The 18,009-nt window shown below is 55.7% G+C and overlaps 2 protein-coding genes and 1 long non-coding RNA gene across 3 annotated transcripts; 2 read left to right on the plus strand and 1 right to left on the minus strand.

Annotated features, from left to right (window-relative positions):
* Positions 1-1,714: 1,714 nt before the first annotated feature.
* On the minus strand, positions 1,715-7,579 carry Cdkn1a (cyclin dependent kinase inhibitor 1A). Its single transcript, XM_042684189.1, has 3 exons — positions 7,495-7,579; positions 2,758-3,198; positions 1,715-2,402 (listed from the first exon to the last, which is right to left on the minus strand). The coding sequence occupies exons 2-3, from the start codon at positions 3,191-3,193 to the stop codon at positions 2,353-2,355; spliced, it is 486 nt and encodes a 161-aa protein (XP_042540123.1). The 5' UTR covers positions 3,194-3,198; positions 7,495-7,579; the 3' UTR covers positions 1,715-2,352.
* Positions 6,331-7,760, plus strand: LOC122111144 (WAS/WASL-interacting protein family member 3-like). The gene is made up of 2 exons (XM_042683879.1): positions 6,331-6,772; positions 6,880-7,760. Exons 1-2 carry the CDS (start codon positions 6,331-6,333, stop codon positions 7,758-7,760), a joined length of 1,323 nt encoding a protein of 440 aa, XP_042539813.1.
* Positions 7,761-10,337: 2,577 nt separating this feature from the next.
* On the plus strand, positions 10,338-15,801 carry LOC122111422. The gene is made up of 3 exons (XR_006148009.1): positions 10,338-10,516; positions 14,204-14,419; positions 15,251-15,801. It is a non-coding gene; the product is annotated as an uncharacterized LOC122111422 (long non-coding RNA).
* The last annotated feature ends 2,208 nt before the right edge of the window (positions 15,802-18,009 follow it).

The following is an 18,009-nucleotide window of genomic DNA, read 5'->3' on the forward strand; positions in this document are numbered from 1 at the left end:
ATTCCTCAGCACCACATAAGCAGAAAAAGCCAGAAGTGGTGCTGTGGCTCAATTGTAGAGCACTAAGCCTTGAGCTGAAGAGCTGAGGGACAGCACCCAGGCCCAGAGCTCAGGCCCCACGACTGACAAAAACAAAACAAAAGGTAAAAACTGATGTGCTCAAGTTAAATGATGGAGTAAAAATTCTTGCATTGTTGCAAATTTTAAGTTGGGAAAATCAGACACCACAGAATGATTGACAGCTCCATCACAACTGAGCTGAGGAATGCAAGCACAGTGACATAAACTTTTGTTTTTGAAATTGCTTTGTATTTACTTATCTACCGTGTTAGGTTAAAACCACAAGTACGGCTGGGTGCTGGTGGCTAATGCCTGTAATCTTAGCTACCTAGGAGGCTGAGATCTGAGGATCTCAGTTCAAAGCAGCTCAGGCAGGAAAGTCGATGAGACTCTCATCTCTAATAAACTACCAAAAAGCTAGAAGTGAAGCTGTGGCTCAAGTGGTAAAGTGCCAGCCTTGAGGGAAAAAAATGGTCGGGGCAGTGCCCAGGCCCTGAGTTCAAAACACTTGAACTCGACATTGAGCTATCAGTGCTGAGCCCTTCACATTTATTTTTTAAATGAGCACAACAAACAAGGCGCAGGTACTCAGTGGACACTGTGTAACAAAATGAAACTATGTAACTTGTGGGCAGAGATGGGAGGGGGGAAACTGGGGGAAAACCAAGGATTGTCTAAAATGAAACGTACTCATGACCTGACTTATGGACTGGTAACCCCTCTCTGTATAACACCTTAATAATAAAAATAAATTTACACCTGGGCACTGGTGGCTCATGCCTGTAATCCTAGCTTTTCGGGAGGCTGAGATCTGACAATCAAGGTTCAAAGCCAGCCGGGGCAGGAAAGTCCTTGAGATACTTATCTCCAATATACCACCAGAAAACCAAAAGTGGCGCTGTGGCTCAAGTGGCAGAGGGCTTGCCTTGAGCTGAAGAGTTGAGGGACAGCACCCAGGCCCAGAGTTCAAGCCTCACAACCTACAAAAATAAATATAAGGAATACAACCGACTTCCAAGAACACACCTTCTATCTGTTTTCATAACTGTGGGAACAGAAAGACCACAGCAGTGATATGGCAAGTCAAAAAGAAACGTTTATTAAGCACCTGCTGGATGGGAGCGTACAGCCAGCACTGTGGGTGGGGCTGGGAGGAAGGCAGCCGTCGAGGGCGCGGGCCAGGCCAGCACCTCAGGAGCTGGAGGGGGCTGGGGGTCAGACCCACTAAGTGCTTTGGTGCCTCTGGGGGTGGGAGGGTCAGTGTTCAGTGCTGGGAATGACAGCACCCACCCCGCAGCTCCTGTGGGCCTGCTGCGCACGCCTTCCCCGGGCCTCCGACGCCATGTTCCACTGCTACTCAAAGTGCCATGGCGCGGGGTAGAGCAGGAGATCACAGATGACTTCAGGACTCTGGGGGTCCATCCCAGGAGGCCCGCTCCCCCAGGGCTCGAACCCCAGAGCTTAAAAGAGGAGGTGGCCATGGCTGCTCCAGATGCCTGAGGTACAAGTGGGGAGCACTACTTTCTGGGTGACCTTTCCCCTCCAGTCCATTGGGGGATGGGGGGGAGAGTGCTCAGAGATGCCATCCACAGCTGAGAGGGGCTGGAGGGGAGGGGGAGGGATGGGGAGGAGGAAAGACGGGGGGGGGGGGGGGGGGGGGAGCAGCAGGGGGCGTTGAGAGCCAGCTGTGGAAGGGGGACAGCTGGGGGCCCCCCAAAAAAAGGAGGCTTGGAGCCCACAGGGAGGAAGGCTCAAACACTGGGGCAGAAGGGGCTTGAGGTGGGCGTGGGGGGTTGCTCCAGGACCTGGCAGTTCCCTGCCTTCGAAGGCCGCAGGGGGTGTGGCGGCTAGGCCAGGCCCATGTCCCTGGTCCCCAGCCTGTGTCACTGCGCTCCACCTACGGGAGGTGAGGGGCGCCAGGGACTCGGACACCATCCCTACTCTGGCCGGGCCTTTTCAAAGTGCTACCTAGTTACTTCTCAAATGCAAAGGAATTCAGGTCTGAGCACCCAGGAGGTGGGGGGGGGGGGGAGCATCTGGGAAGAGAGGGATTTAAATAATATATCATTGAATAAAAAAAACCGCCAGCCCTCTGAACAATCCATTCTACGGCCTAATGCTTTTCTCTTTAAATAACGCATGCCAGAGGCTGGCGGGAGGGCCGGGTATATACACGAGGGAGTTTAAATTAAAACACAAATAATAATTAAGACGCACAAAGTGAGGAAGAAGGCAGGAGGTCCGAAGGGGCGGGGCCGGCGGGAGTGGAGCGAGAAGCTTCCAGAGGGCGGCTCAGGGCTTCCTCTTGGAGAAGATCAGCCGGCGTTTGGAGTGGTAGAAATCTGTGGAGACAGAAGCGGGTCAGCAAGGCTGGGGACTACCCCTCCCCAGGGACAAAGGGACACGTGGCTAAGTGTAGGCAGGAACCTGTGGAGCTAGGCGCTCTCTCAGGGGGGAATTGGTATTGTGTGATAATAATAAAAGGGTGGCAAAAGGGACACGGGACTGCTCTAAGGACAAAATAAACTCACTTAAGTGTTAGCTGGTTGGTCTTGCTGTGTGACCTCAGGACAGTTGCTTCCCTGCTCTGGGCCCCATTTCCCTCTATCCAAGGTACAAGCTGGACCTGATAGGTCATCCCCGAGGCCAGGGATCCTGGGAGTCCCTTGCCCGGCCCTTCCCGGTACCTGTCCTCACCTGTCATGCTGGTCTGCCGTCGTTTTCGGCCCTGAGAGGTTCCAGGCCCAGCCGGGGAACCGTCGAGCAGCTCGGCAGAGCGAGGCACGAGGGCACAGGACAGCGACAGGGCCACGTGGTCCTCCTGATCGGTGGCCGGCAGCAGGGCGGTGGAGGTGCTGGGCCGCTTGCTTCCTCCCAGGTCGCCCGGGGTCCCGGGGCTCAGGTAGATCTTGGGCAGGCCCAGGCCCCGCACGGGCTCCCAGGCGAAGTCGCCCTCCAGGGGGGTCTCGGTGACGAAGTCAAAGTTCCACCGCTCTCGAGCCTCCTGGAGACAGCTGGCCATGAGGGCGTCGCAGTCTCGCTGCAGCTGCTCGCTGTCCACGGGCCCGAAGAGGCAGCGACAGGCCTTGCTGCGGTGCGGGACGGGGCGGGGGTCCCTGGAATTCTGGGACATGGCGCCTGTGGTGGAGACAAGGAGGGCCGGGTCATGGGGGGAACGGAGCTGGGTGCTTGCTGCCTGGGTCTCTCTTGCTCTTCTGGCAGGACCAACAGACTCGGGGTGGGGGTGGGGCAGGGGCCTGCCTGGCCAGCCCAGCTCCCCAAGGTCACAGCTGAAGGGCACAGATGCCTGAACAAGGCAAGCCCAACAGGTGTTGTCAGCCAAAGTCCGTTTCTCCCGGAGGTAGCCATTTACATGTCAATGCCCCGAACACGTGGGAATGGCCAGCTTCCTGGACAAGAGGTCAACAACTTTCCAAAGAGCCCAGTGATGAACCACAGCTGCTCCTCCTGCAGCCCTCCCAACACAGTCCGCCCAGCTGCCCACACGCGGGGCGCCGGCCTGCCCTGCAAAATCAAAAGCTCCCCCAAATCCTCAGCTGGGCTCTGTACTCCCCAAACTTTAGCAAGGACGCTTCAGGTCTCTGGCTTCAGTGGCCTCATCTATAAATGGGCCTATGGGAGTTTAAAGGGCACAGCTGTAGCCAGGCGTAGTAGTACACGTCTGTAATGCTAGCTACTCAAGGAGCAGAGGTGGAAGAGATCCCAGCAAAAAGAACAGCAGGAGGCCCCATCTGAAAAACAAAGGAGGCCAGGCTCAAATCAAAGAGTATCTTCCAGCTCCACGCCCTACTAAATTGAAATCTCAATACTACCAAAAATAGAGTAAGAAACAAGGCTGATGCAGGCCAACGGGGCAAGGCGGACCGGAAGACGGTAGAGGGGCAGCAGGGTCCCAGTGGATTCAGAGCCAGACTGCCTGGATTGAATCCAGGCTCTGCTGGGTGGCCCTGGTGGCTTAACATCTCTGGGCTTTATTTGCCTCCTCTGTAAAATGGGTGCAGAGGTGAGGCTGCGCAGGGTGACCGTTGGAGAGGGGATGGGGGCAGCAGAAGAGCTTGGAAAGTAGAAGCGTTATTTCTGTTTTCCCAGACCATCTCCTTCCCCAGACAGCAGCTGACAGGTGCTGAGGGTGAGGGCCTTTCCCAAGGGTGTCATGGGGGGGGGGGGGGAGGGGAGGAGAGGGGCTGGGCAGGGCAGGGCAATGATCTGCTCACCAGCTGAGCCACATCCTGCCACCCATATCAGGTGATCAGAAGTCTAGACACCTCCCAGGCCCTGTCCTCCCCCCATGTGCCCAAGGAGCCAGTTTCACAGACACAGAAAATGAGAAGTGACTGGGCTTCCACTCCACGAAAAGGGAAAAAAGTGAGGGAACGTGGCCAGGAGCTGGTGTCTGCAGGCCCTGCCCTGGCCCAAGGCTGAGCGCTGGATGACCTCAGATGGGACAGGACTGCGCTGGGGACAGGCCCCTGGGGCACACACACACACACCGCCCCCTCCTAGGAGCCAACTCTCAACTGGCAGGGAAGAGAGGAAGGCTGGCCCCAGATAGGATTAAAGGGCAGGCCAGGAAAAGATAGGAGACTGGCCCTAAATCACAGGACCAAAAGGGATAAGTCCACTACATGGACAAGGCCCCCAAGTCACCTCCGCCCACCATCCTCACCCGTGCTGGGACATTTCTATGCTTCAGTGCAGGAGCCACTGCTGTTCTAAGCAATTAGGAATTCCAGTTCCAGGCCAGCCAGAGCAGAATCGGCAAAAGCCTCTCTCAAAAATAAAATATAAAACAAAAAGGAGGAAGCCCAGCCGGGCAGCGGTGGCTCACGCCTGTAATCCAAGCTACTCAGGAGGCTGAGATCTGAGGATCGAGGTTCAAAGCCATCCCCGGGAAGGAAAGTCCACGAGACTCTTATCTCCAATTAATCACCTAAAATACAGGTGGTGCTGTGGCTCAAGTGGTAGAGCGCTCGCCTTGGGCTGAAGAGCTGAGGGACAGCGCCCAGACCCAGAGTTCAAGCCCCACACGACAAAAATGAAAAGAAAGAATGCGGGTCCATCGTTCCGGTGGCTCGTGGACTGGACAGGGCGCTGGGTCCGATCCAGCACCACAGGAACAAATCAAATGGGTAGTCTGGTTGCCCCCCCCCCCGCCCGTCAGTGGAACCCTGTGGGAAGGGGATTTTGTGCACTTCCCCAGTGGGCTTTTCTGAGGTGCTGGAGGGGGCACACGGAGGCGGGGGCTCCATGCCCCCCAGGCAAGAGGAGGAGGAGGCGTCAGGGAGGGCTTGATCCAGGAGCTGGATCCTCTCTTCCCGGGCTTCTAGGCGCGGATGGGACCCGCACGGGGCAGGAATCCTCAGGTCTCCTCCACAGGGTGCTCCCCGCCCTCACGGGGCGCCCTCCCGCACCCCTCCGCACGAGCCCGGCACCGGGACGGAGCCTGCGCGGGCCCCTCTGCTGGCTTCAGCCACACTGTAGTCCCCAATACCGGAGACTGGCAAGCGCAAAGCCCGGAACCGGGGCCCCCAGCACCCAAGGCGGCGCGGGGGGGCGGGGAGCCGGGTGCGCCGCTCCTCGGGGCGGGGCCTCCCCGGAGGCGCAGGCGGGCTGCAGCTCCCGCCGAGGCCGGGAGGGGGCGCCGGGCTCCAGGAAATCGCGCGGGTGGGAGGTGCGTGGGCAGCGCCTGACACCGCGCGACGCGGGATGAGTCAGTTTCCTGCGGGGCGCTGCCGCCCGCCAAAACCGTGCTTCCACTCGGGCGGGCGGCGCGTCACCCTGGGGTGGGGCCAGCCGGGAGGGGAGGGGGCGCGGGCGGGAGGGGCCGGGCCTGGAACACGTCACGCTGAGCCAGCGCGGCTTCCGAAACTCCCGCCGGGTTGGGAAACCGCGCGCGCTCACGCTCGCTCACACACGCGCGCGCCTTCGGGCGCATACATACACGCGCGCGCCCGCGGGCGAACACGTACACACCGCGCGCGCGCGCGCGCTCCCGAGAGCAGAGCGCCCTCCCGGGCACGCCCAGGCGCGCGGAGCCCGGGCCCCCCCCACCTATCTCCCGCCCGAAAGCCCGGGATGACTCAGATCCCTGGAAAATAAAAATAGACGGGAGCAACGAAAACAGAACCGCTCGAGGGTCCGTCCTCCCAGAAACCCGACGTGGGGGGGGAGGGGGGTGGCGCCAAGACAGGAAGCGGCCCGGGCGCCCCCAAAATGCCAAATCCAGTCCTGAGGTTCTTTTGAGTAACAATGCTGTCAATCAGAAGGCGCGAGTGTCCCCGGGGGGGCTCCCGACGGGGCGGGTGCGCCCCGATCTGCGCGGGGCGCCGGCACCCAAGGAGCGACTCGTCGTCCGGCTCCGCTCAGCCTGCCGGCAGGCGGGGCGCGCTAGGTCGGGGCGCCCCGAATCCCCCCACCCCGCACGGACCCCAGCCGCCGCCGCCACCCCCACCCCCCGCTCCGGTGCCGCTCGGCCGGGTGATCGCCGCCGCAGCCCTGGACCCCCGCGCCTCGCCGACCCGGGGCGGGGTGGGCGGGACCCCTGCGCACCCCGAGGCAGGCCGGCGGGACCCGCCCCGCTCCCGCCGCGGAGTAGCGTCGTCCCCGAGGGCGCGCCGAGGGGGACCGGACACCGGCCCGGGACCTCCCAGCGTCCCGACTTCCCTGGGAACGCGCTGTGCCAGCCAAATAGGTCACTGTGCTGACGGGGAGGGAGGGGCCCGCCGAGACCCAGGCGGGGCAGGGAGGGGACTTCGGGGGTGCCTTGGCGCCCCGAACGCGGCGGGGGTCCGATCCCAGGGTCCCCTGGTCACAGTGAGTCACCCCTTCGTGTGCCCTTCGGGGACGTGTCCTGGCACGTTCCCGAGGGCCGGGACACAGCCCGCGCTGACCTCAGCGCCCAGCGGGGTGGAGGACACCGCGGTCCAGGGCACCTGGACATCAGGGGCCGGGGCCCGGGCGGCGCCGATTGGATCCGAGGGCCGATCCGGGTCCCCGATGAACTTGCTCTGCTCCGCGTCCCCCATCACTCCGGGTCCCCCCGGGTCCCCACGCCTCGACCGAGCGGCGCCCCCCCTCGGATCTCCCGGCCGGCCCGCTCCGCGCCGCCCCTCGCCCTCCGGGGTCTCAAGAGCCGCCGAGTAGAACTGGAGATCCCTCCGACTCCTGATCCCTCGGTCGCCGCCGAATCCCCCAGGGTGAGGGGGCTCGGTGACCGTCACCCAACCCACGCCCGCGGGCGCACACCCAGCGCGCCGGACCCACGCCCGTCGTTCACCTGCCGCGGGAACACCTGTGACACCGCGCGGACGCGGCATCCCAGGACCCCCCCCCCCGCCCCGTACGCGGACACACAGGGACCCGCGGGGCGCCGCCCGGAGCCGCGGCCCAGGCTGCTGCGTCCCGTGCCCTCACCTGCTCCAAGGTCTCAGTTGTTCGGGGTGAATCCGGGGCGCGCGCGACTACGGCCACTCCAAGCCCCAGCTCGCCAGCTGCTCACTCACCGGCTGCGCCCAGCGCACCGCGCACTTAAAGCCTCGGCCACGCCCCTGGAGGCGGGGCCTGATGTCTCGTATGCACAGGCCACGCCCCCGGGGAGACCCGAAGCCTCAAACACATCGGCCACGCCAGGAGGCGGGACCAGGCGCCTCGCTTATAAACAGGCCACGCCCCCCGGGTAGGACGGGCCTCTCCGCACCGCACCCGGTGCCCGGGAAGCCGCTCCCGCGGGTCGGGAACCTTCCCCCCCCCCCCGCCCTCCCCCAACCCCCCCTAGCCCTCCCCCAACCCTCCCCCTCCCCCAACCCCCCCCCCCCCCGCGATGTGCTGGCCCTGATCTCCACACCTGCAACCCCAAACCCCAAATCTGCCTTTCTGCATTTTCCTTCTTGGGAATTGACTTGTCCCCTCAGACTCCCGGGCCCACCAGACGCCACTGAATAGAGAGAGAGGGAAGACATGAATAAGTAAAAGTCCACCAATATTTAAAAAAAGTGCTCCTGACTGAGCAATTTCTAGAATAAGCCATTGGTGCATCACAAGGCATCTGGGGTTCACAGACACCCTCACAAAGCACCTCTGGGGCTGATCAATCCCCGATCTCACGGGAGGGGGAACTGAGGCCCACGCAGCTAGCACAAGTGAAAGGGCTGCTTTCAAGGAAGCGAAGGAGGAGTTGGGGCCCAGTGCTCAGAGCCACCACGGTGATCCTCCAGGGAAAATGAGGAGCAGACCTGGGAACCAGTCGCCCCGTCCCTCCTCCCCAACCCCACCTCCCTCACCTCAGCCAGGACAAAGCCAGCAGGCCTGAGAGAAAGGGAAGTGAGACCAATTTGGGGACCCAGTTCTCTCCAGGGTACCCTCACATAGAAGGAGGCTCAGAGAAGTCCTGTGATCTGACTGAGCTAGCACAGCAAGTGAAAGTTGGGGCCGGTCCTTTGCATCCTGCCTAGAGCTCTCTGCTTGTTCTCCATTCCGGTGCCTTTCAGAGGGAGAAAAAAGCCCAGCCCCCACCCCCTCCTTTCCAGGCAGTTTAGAGGGATGACATTGACAAAGGGCAGTTCCAGAAGTGTCCCCCTGATGCTCCTGACAGGCAGAAGTGGAGGACCCATACACCTCCACTGTCTCTGCTCACCTTTGCCTCCTCCCTCCTCTTCAAATGGACAATTTTTGCTTTTCAAATGGTGCAGAAGCTGGGGGCCAGTGGCTCACACTGTAATCCTAGCTACTCCAGAGGCTGAGATCTGAGGTTCGTGGTTCAAAGCCAGCCTGGGCAGGAAATTCCGTGAGACTCTTATCTCCAATGAACCACCAGAAAACTGGACATGGTACTGTGGCTCAAGTGGTAGAGTGCTTGCCTTGAGCTGAAGAGCTCAGGGACAGTGCCCAGGCCCAGAGTTCAAGCCCACAACAGAAAAAAAAAAAAAAAAAAAAAAAAGTGGCAGAAGCCCATGGAGGCTGAGGCAGGAGGATGGTGAGTTCAAGGACAAGCCTGGACTAAATAGTGAGACCTTGTCCCAGGGGGAAACAAAGTTAATAAAAAAGAACATTATAGTCAATGATGTGTTCGTCTGAAAGAAATGTCACAAAATAGAAATAGAATCTGGCTTTGGGGTGGCTACAGTTTCTGACAGCTGAGGCTCGAGCTGTCTGGAAATCTCTGCCCAGACATGCCCAGCGTTCTTCCTCTAATGCAGCTGACCTCAGGGAGGACCGGCCTGATCTGCGGAGCATGGAGCCTGGGCGGGGGGGGGGGGGGGGGGGGGGGGGGGGGGGATGGCTGGGAAGAACCTGTCTCCCATCCTTGGCCCTCCTGGCTCTAAGCAGGGGCCTGGATCTGGGCTAGGGACCCTGCCCACCCTGCCCACCCCAGCTCCTCCCCCCCCCCTGCCCCCAGGCAAGCCCTCCTGCTGTGCTAGTCCTCTCTTGGCCTGCAGGCATTTCAAATAGGCTTGACATTGTCTGACTGCTTACTTTGCGGGGAAAACATTTTTTTTATTACATTTTTTATTGGAAAACACATTTTTAATGAAGGCTTGTGGTGAGTTATTTGACATTTTATGGTCCTGAGCTTCACAGTGAAGTAATTCTTTGTTGTTGCTAAGGTTGGGAAGTCCATTTTTAAAATAACTTCTGGGTCCCCACTACACCACAAAAGTATTCAAGCAAATATTATGAAGCACTTACTATCTCTTCTTTACTGTGTTGTTTTTTTTTAATGTTGCAGCCGTGCACATGCACACGCACTGACCATGGGCTAGGCACACGCTCCAGACAGGACATCAGCCCTGAGGGGGCAAGGGAGCCGAAGGCCCTTCTGACTTCAAGTGCGCACACATGCGCACAAGCACACACACACAGATACACATGTAGACAGACAGACACACAGACACAGACAAGTGCATACACATGTAGGCATACATATATACATATACAGAGATGCTCACACTGACATAAAACACACACATAGAGACACACAGCCACACATACAGACATACACAGAGACATACTTATACATGCACATCCATACACCACACATTCAGAGACAGACACATGACACACATACTCGTCACATACCCCAGGTCCCTAGCCTGCCCCCAAACAACCTGAAAATCACCATTTTGTGTCCACAGAAGAACATGGGCCAAGGCCTCCCAGGACTGGGGGGGTGGGGTCCCCTGGGTGAAGTAGCCTTCCGGCCTCCTCTGCTCCTCAGCTAGGCATGTTAGGACTTGTTCCCAAGGACCAGAGGGCAAGTCCTGGCCGCAGCCTGCTGCCTGGGCATGCTCCAGAAGGAGGTATCTAAGGATGGACAGAGACTGAGCCTGGGGTGAGGGCAGCAGGAGGGTCCTGGCAGTTCCCGCCACCTGGGCGACGGAGATGAAGAGGACCGAGGAGCCAGGTGACAGGAGCTGAGGCCAGAAGGACAGCGCTGATGGTGAGTGCTCTGTGTGCAAGCTACTCAGGAAGGGAGAGGAAGTGGGGACAATGGTAGCAGTTCTGAGAAAGGCTCTGGGGAGTCCACACAAGGCAAGCCGGCCTTCAGAGAAATCACCTCACAGGCGCTCCCAACAAGGGAGACTTCACAGAAAAAGCAGAACAATCCTATTCATGACCACTTGCTTTTATAGAAGGTGATTGGGAGCCCTGGCCTGAGAGCGGGGGCTTTTTCCCACTGGCGCCAGGACCAGGACTGACCAGAGGGTATCACAGAAAAACTTGTGAGGGGCTGGGAAGGTAGCTCCGTGGTAGAGTGCTTGGCCTAGCATGCATGAAGCCCTGGGTTCGGTTCCTCAATACCACATAAACAGAAAAAGCCGGAAGTGGGGCTGTGGCCCAAAGTGGTAGAACGCTAGCCTTGAGCAAAAGAAGCTCAGGGATAGTGCCCAGGCCCTGAGTTCAAGCTCCAGGACTGGCAAAAGAAAGAAAAATTGGTGACCAAATTTGCAGCCCCACCCCCACCAACCTCCCACCTAAAGCTGAGACATCATCCTTAGAAACCCATTCCTTTGGCATGAAGTTCTGATCTTCATGAAGTAAGATCACGTAAGCAAAGGGCTTAGCCCGGCACCCAGAAGTCACTGTGCCTAGGAAAAGGATTCCTCAGGACTCCACGAAATCACTTAACCTTCGTGAGTTCCTCAGTCAGGCTTCCCAGAAAATGCAGGAAGTACAGATTTCATTTGAAGGATGGCTATTGTGGGGAGAGGGTGCATCTGTCATCCACGAGCATCTGGGTATAAAGGAAACAGTGTGGCAGAAAGAAGAATGGCGCTGACAGAGACCAGAGACCCTACAGACGTCTCAGCTTATGTGGAGCTGGACAGGGAGCTCTGGCATGGATGGATCCAGATGACTGACAGAGGACCACTTCATAGTCTTCTGATGTGGCTTCCCCTACTGCAGGGGGAATGGGCCCTTAGGCAGAGAGTGCCTTTATCCAAGGTTGAGTCCCAAAGAAGAACTCCACTATATATATCACCAGAAGGACTTAGCTATAAGCACCAGCAGCAGAGGAACTCAGCTGTAAGCATCACTATCAGGACTCAGCTGTAAGCACTACCAGCCAGTTGCTCCTCACACACACCCCTATGCCCCAACTTCTACAGAGAACAAATGGCTGGGACTGGAGAGGGAGTCTGTAGCCAAATCTGAGCCTGACGACCAGCAATTTCAGCTCAGGCTGGGAGAAATCACCCACAGTGGCTGGCAGCATCTAGGCCACCATGTGGAGACCATCTTGGAAACTGATCTGGTACAATCAAATTTCCCTGGCTAATGCCGCATGGAGAGCAGATAAGTCCCCACAATATAAAACTGAGAGCAAATGAATGGTTTTGATTACAGCTGAGCTGTTTGTTTCCTTTTTTCTTTCGGTACTGGGGCTAGAACCCATGCCACTATGTTTTCTGTTTTTGGTTGCCGGTACTGGGGCCTGAACTCACCCTTGAGCTTTTTCTGCTCAAGGCTGATGCTCTACCATTTGAGCCACGCCTCTACTTGAAGATTTTTACTAGTTAATTGGAGATAAGAGTCTCTCGTATTTGTCTTCCCAGGCTGGCTTCGAACTGCTTTCCTCTGATCTCAGCCTCCTGAGTAGCTAGGATTACAGGCATGAGCCACGGGCACCTGGTGCCACTGTGTATTTTGATATGGTTTGTTAGGCACCAACATGTGATTACAAGTTTATGCAGCCATTTCTGGGTAACCGGTTACACCGTCTATGCCATGGACATCTGGGGTGACGGCCATATTTCCTGTGATCCTGTAGGGTGTTGTATGCGTACTGGACCCCGAGTTTCTGGGGTTCCCCTGGAATCTATAGCCAGAGGAAGACTTTGGGTTTGATCCTGTTAGCTATGTGTTTCTTTCGTAATTATCAAGCCTTGAACACATTATGGGGGTTGTCTTTTTGCAGAAGAGCCACAAGCACCCAAAGGTAGCAGATACCATCATACTTGAAAAAATAGTCCTAGGAGCTGGCCTTGAAAGTTTCCCAGGACAGCCAATCCCAATCACACATACCTGCAATCCTAGCTACCCAGAAGGCTGAAATCTAAAGATTGCAGTTTGAAGTCAGCCCTAGCAAGAAGTCCGTGAGAGACTTTTCTCTCCAATTTTGAGCACAAAAGTTCAGACACAGTGTTCAGGCCCGAGTTCAAGGCCCAGAACACTCTCTCTCTCTCTCTCTCTCTCTCTCTCTCTCCTCTCCTCTCGCTCTCTCTCTCTCTCTCGCTCGCTCTCTCTCTCTCGCTCTCTTCTCTCTCTCTCTCACTCACACACACACACACACACACACACACACCTCTCAAGAGGCTTCTCCCCACAGGCTTCCCAGCTAGACCAGCCTTCTGATGACCCCCAAAGTGGTGGAGGGGTTATACACATCATGCCTAGGGCCTGGAGATCTCTGCCTTCAGCGAGAGGTTCAGAAAGGGCCTAAAGATGAGCTCATCTGCTCACACTGGAATCACCCCATCCCTTCCCTCCCTCCCAATGCACAGGGGCTGAGATGAGCATGAATCTGCAGTGGCGCTGCTAGCCATGCAGAACAGCAGGGAGCAAGGCAGATTCGACCACTTCCTGTCCGCCATCTTTTTTTTTTTTTTTTTCAATCAGTCATAGGGCTTGAACTCTAGGCCTGGGCGCTGTCCCCTCAGCTCTTCAGCTCAAGGTGAGCCCTCTACCACTTGAGCCACAGCGCCACTTCCAGTTTTGTTGGAGATAAGAGTCTCACGGACCTTCCTGCCCTGGCTGGCTTTGAACTGTGATCCTCAGATCTCAGCCTCCTGAGTAGCTAGAATTACAGGCGTGAGCCCCCAGCACCCGGCCCTGTTCCCCATCTTTAACCAGATCTCTTCCTGCTAAGTCTGCAGTTACCACTTGTACATTGCACTTAGGGCTCTGTGCCTACAAAATGAACCCTTTGGGCTGGGTGCTGGTTGCTCAGCCTGTAACCCTAGCTACTCAGGAGGCTGAGGTATGAGGATCATGGTTGGAACCCAGCCCAGACAGGAAAAATCTGTGAAACTTTAATGTCCAATTTGAACAGCAAAAACCTGGAAGTGAAGGCATGGCTTTAAGGCTAGGGCAGAGCCTTGAATGATAAAGCTAAGGGACCAGCAAGTCCCAATACTGGCATCAAAAATAATAATAAATGCATACAGTCCCGGCATCTATGACCTCCACGCTCCTTTAGAGACAGTGAATAGTGAGGTAGACCCAGGTCCCTTCTCAGTTCCCAAAGCGGAAACTGGACACAAAGAAGCAGTGTGGGGCCCCCCCACCCCCCAGTCCCGCAGCAGGGCCCAACTTCCTCCTCTGAACACAGCTTGATTTTTTTTTTTTTTAACTAACTAGTCAACATCAAAGCCTGGGAGTCACTGGCCGGCACGCAGAAAAATCCTTTGCTCAGCAAATCCATCTGAAAGTCCCCTGGGGCCCTGGAGCAGGCTGACTAAGAAAAGACCTTTCATTACCAAAGGTGCAGCCCCAGCCCCTGAGGGCTGCTGGGTGGGGGGTGGCGTGGGGATGGGGCTCAGCCTCCATCTGAGGGAGGGGAGCAGGACTCCCCCAGCTGTGCTGAGACGGAGGGGAAAAGCCAATTCTTTCTGAATTTCCACAGGCCAGAAACAAACTATCTTGTCTCCAGCCCAGCGATTTTCAATGTGAGGAAGGGGAGGAAAGGAACCTCTTTGATTAACCCCCCCCCACCCCCATACTCAGAGATGCTACGAGAAGACACAAGCACTGAAGCTGTCCGCTGCCTGGAGTAGCAGGTCTCACCCACCTCCTTGGTCCCCTAAGCCCCGTTCTGGTGCACAGCGCCTCCTGACGTTGTGTGAGTATACGGCCTGTTTGCCTTGGGGCATGAGGTCAGCCTATTCCTCATAATACAGCTTTCAATAGTTAACACAATTCATTTATTGTATTTTATTTATTTTTGTGCCATTCCTGGGCCTGGGTGCTGTTCCTGAGCTATTCTGGCTTTTTGGTGGTTAATTGGAGACAAATGTCTCATAGACTTTTCTGCCTGAGCTAGCTTCGAACCTCCATCCTCAGATCTCAGCCTCCTGAGGAGCTAGGATTACAGAGGTGACAGATAATACCTTTAATTTTTTGGGGGGAGGAATATTGTGATGCATGAACTCTGGGTCTGGGCACTGTCCCTGAGCTCTTTTACTAAAGGCTACCACTTCGAGCCACAGTGCCACTTCTGGGTTTCTGGTGGTTAATTGGAGATAAGAGTCTCACAGACTTTCCTGCCCAGAATTGGCTTTGAACTTCCATCCTCAGATCTCAACCTCGAGTAGCTGGGATTACAGGTATGAGCCTCCAGCACCCAGCTAATACCATTTTAGATCATAACAACAACAACAAAAATGTGGCTTAATGGTAGAGTGCTTGCCTAACATGCATAAAGCCCTGGGTTCGATTCCTCAGTACTACATACACAGAAAAAGCCAGAAGTGGCGCTGTGACTCAAATGGTAGAGTGCTCGCCTTGAGCCAAAGAAGCTCAGGGACAAAGCCCAGGACCAGCGAAACAAAACAAGGAAACAATCCAGCCTTCCAACCCTCCCAGAACCTACCAAATGATAATTGGGAGTGGGGGGGCTTCACGCCCAGCCCTGTGTCACCGGTGATATGAAAAAAAATCTGTTTCTTTGCAGACACCCACCAACATCCTCAAGTTCTGGGGGTCAACTTGAGTCTCCAGGAGCTCTGGCAGCCCCCACCCTCTGGGGAAGGGAATGAGGGGCACAGCACAGGGGTGAGGGAGGAGAGTGGGGAGCCTGATGTCCCGGGAGCAGGATGGAGGGGCTCTCCCTGCACCCCGGCCTTCGCCCCGTAGTCCCAGCCTCTCCAGCCCCGGCCGCGGCCTTGCCCGGGCTTGCCTGTCATGGCATCATCATTGCTGGCCCCGCCCGGAGCCTGAGGAGTGAGCCGCCCACTCACCACGGAAAAAACAGCTAATTACCTCACGGAGACCCCGAGCCAAAGCACTCGGGCGTTTTCAGCGGGTCCAGCCTGTTTCCACCTGGCTTTGCGTGAATGTTTCTTTTAAAAAACTAATAATAATAACAACTCCTAACCAGGAAAAGCAATTTTTTTTTTGCTTGGGGGTATGGGGTGCTGTGGAAGTATGAGTTCTGTTCCAGGGGTCACCTCCCCAGCCCTCTTTCCTGAGAAACCTCAAACCAAGACATTTGACACCCCTCCCCCTGTGTCCCTTCCCTCCCCCCTCCCACCCCCCCCAGCCACATTAGACAGGCCACTCCGAAGACAGGCTATGCTGGAGGCTGCAGATACGGAAGACAAATATTGCTTTTGAGATCATCGATAACAGCCATTTGTTTTATCCAAAAAATAAATAAATAAATGCGTCTCTAAAATTCCATTTGTAGTATAGTCCAAAGTGCAGAGAAGTTTGTTTTGCATAATTTCCTGTATTTATTTTCTGAAGAGATAATTCTCTCACATGGCTCACTGTCTCAAAACAAGAAGGAGGTTAGTTGGGCACCGGTGCTTATGCCTGTAATCCTAGCTACTCAGGAGGCTGAGATCTGAGGATCAGGGTTTGAAGCCAGCCCTGACAGGAAAGTCCTTGTGACACATCACCAATAAACAACTCAGAAAAAGCCGAGTGGTGCTGTGGCTCAAGTAGTAGAGCACTAGCCCCAAGCAAAACAAGCTCAGAGACAGTGCCCAGGCCAAGGACCAACAGAGAGAGAGAGAGAAAGAGAGAGGGAAGGAGGGAGGGAAGAAGGGAGGGAGGGAGAGAGAGGAGAGAGAGAGCTTGATTTATTTTAAGAATAGCCTTGTGGTTGTGGGATTGGCAAGTCCATAATTTGCCAGACAACCTGGCAGGCTGGAACTTTCAGCAGGAATAAATGTCTGCAGAAGATCTAGAGACACAATTCCTTCCTCTTCAGGAGACCTTGTCCCCCCTTCCCCCTTTTAAGATTGTCAGCTGATTAGGTGAGGCTCAATCACATGATAGAACTAATCAAAGTTTAGTGATTTAGCTGGGCACCAGTGGCTCATGCCTGTAATCCTAGCTACTCAAGAGGCTGAGCTCTGGAGGATCATAGTTAGAAGCTAGCTTGGACAAGAAAGTCTATGAGATTCTTATCTCCAATTAACCAGCAAAAAGCCAAAAGTGGAACTGTGACTCAAGTAGCAGAGTCAGAGCCTTAAGTAGAAAAAGTTAAGGAACAATGACCCTGAGTTCAAGCCCCAGGACCAGCACAAAAATAAATAAGTTTCATAATGCCTTCCAACTCTGTGTGCCAAGGCATTGCTCCACCGCAGCCCACTGACCTTCCTCAAGAACAAAGCAAAGGCAGGGCATGTGCATTCATTCACTCTTTGCAGAGCTAACGAACCCAAAGAATGATGGAGGCAGCGGCTGCAGAAGGGGCTTAAAATACTGTGAACAGTGGTAGGTGCTTCTTTCTTTCTTTCTTTCTTTTTCAGTACTGAAGCTTTGAACCCAGGGTCTTGTGTTCACTGTGTCTGATACCAGATACCATCGAGCCACACCTCCAGCCCTGGTTTTCACTTGTTATTTTTAGAATAGGGTCTTTCTTCCTCCTGAGTTAGTGCATGAGCTGTAATCCACCTATTTTAGGCTTCCCATAATTGCTAGGATCACAGACACACCCAGCTAGCCCAGCTTCTGTTTTCATCCAGACAAGAGTCTCAAAGAGGGGCCTGGAAGGTGGCTCAGCGGTAGAGTGCTTGCCTCCCATGCATGAGGCCCTGGGTTCAATTCCTCAACACCGCATAAACAGAAAAGGCCAGAAGTGGCACTTGAGCTGAAGAGCTCAGGGACAGTACCCAGGCAAGAGTCTCAAAGAATTTTGGTGCTAGGCTGGCCTCGCCTGGCACCTAAGTCTCTCCAATCTCAGCCTCTACCATAGCTTGAGATGAGAGCCATGGGTGCTGTGACCAGCTGTGGGTTGGGAATGGAGCTCTCAACCTTTTCTACATGGGCTGGCCTTAAACTGCAATCCTCCCCCAAGTACTCAGTCTCCGAAGTAATATCTGCATGAGCCACCAGTGCTGGGCATGTAACCGGTGCTTCAAAACTGCTTTTGCTGAAAAAGCTTTGGCTCCTTCCTTGGGCCCACGAATGAACTAAAAGCAGGAGAAATGCTTGGCATCCCAGCCTCTACTTTGTATCTCTATTATCTGTTCACAGCCATTCTCCCGTTAGTCACTTGGTAGCCATCTTGGAATCCAGGAAGGACCAATCAGGAGATAGGAACACATGCCAGGCATCAGTGACTCCTTTCGTGTGGGTTTTTGTTTTGTTTTGGTTTGGTTTGGGGTTTTGTGTGTGTGTGTGTGTGTGTGTTTCTTTTTTTTGGCCGTGGGACTTGAAATCAGGACCTGAGCGCTGTCCCTGAGTCCTTTTTGCTCAAGG

This window comes from Dipodomys spectabilis, unplaced genomic scaffold, assembly GCF_019054845.1.
Source record: "Dipodomys spectabilis isolate Male_0828 unplaced genomic scaffold, ASM1905484v1 ptg000085l, whole genome shotgun sequence".
NCBI classification, from domain to species: domain Eukaryota; kingdom Metazoa; phylum Chordata; class Mammalia; order Rodentia; family Heteromyidae; genus Dipodomys; species Dipodomys spectabilis.

Coding starts and splice junctions, on each gene's coding strand:
- Cdkn1a (XM_042684189.1), bottom strand. CDS start 3,193: ATGTCCCAGAATTCCAGGGACCCCCGCCCCGTCCCGCACCGCAGCAAG. Junction 2,403..2,757: donor ACGGCAGACCAGCATGACAG/GTGAGGACAGGT, acceptor CTGTCTCCACAG/ATTTCTACCACTCCAAACGC.
- LOC122111144 (XM_042683879.1), top strand. CDS start 6,331: ATGCTGTCAATCAGAAGGCGCGAGTGTCCCCGGGGGGGCTCCCGACGG. Junction 6,773..6,879: donor GCGCTGTGCCAGCCAAATAG/GTCACTGTGCTG, acceptor GTCCGATCCCAG/GGTCCCCTGGTCACAGTGAG.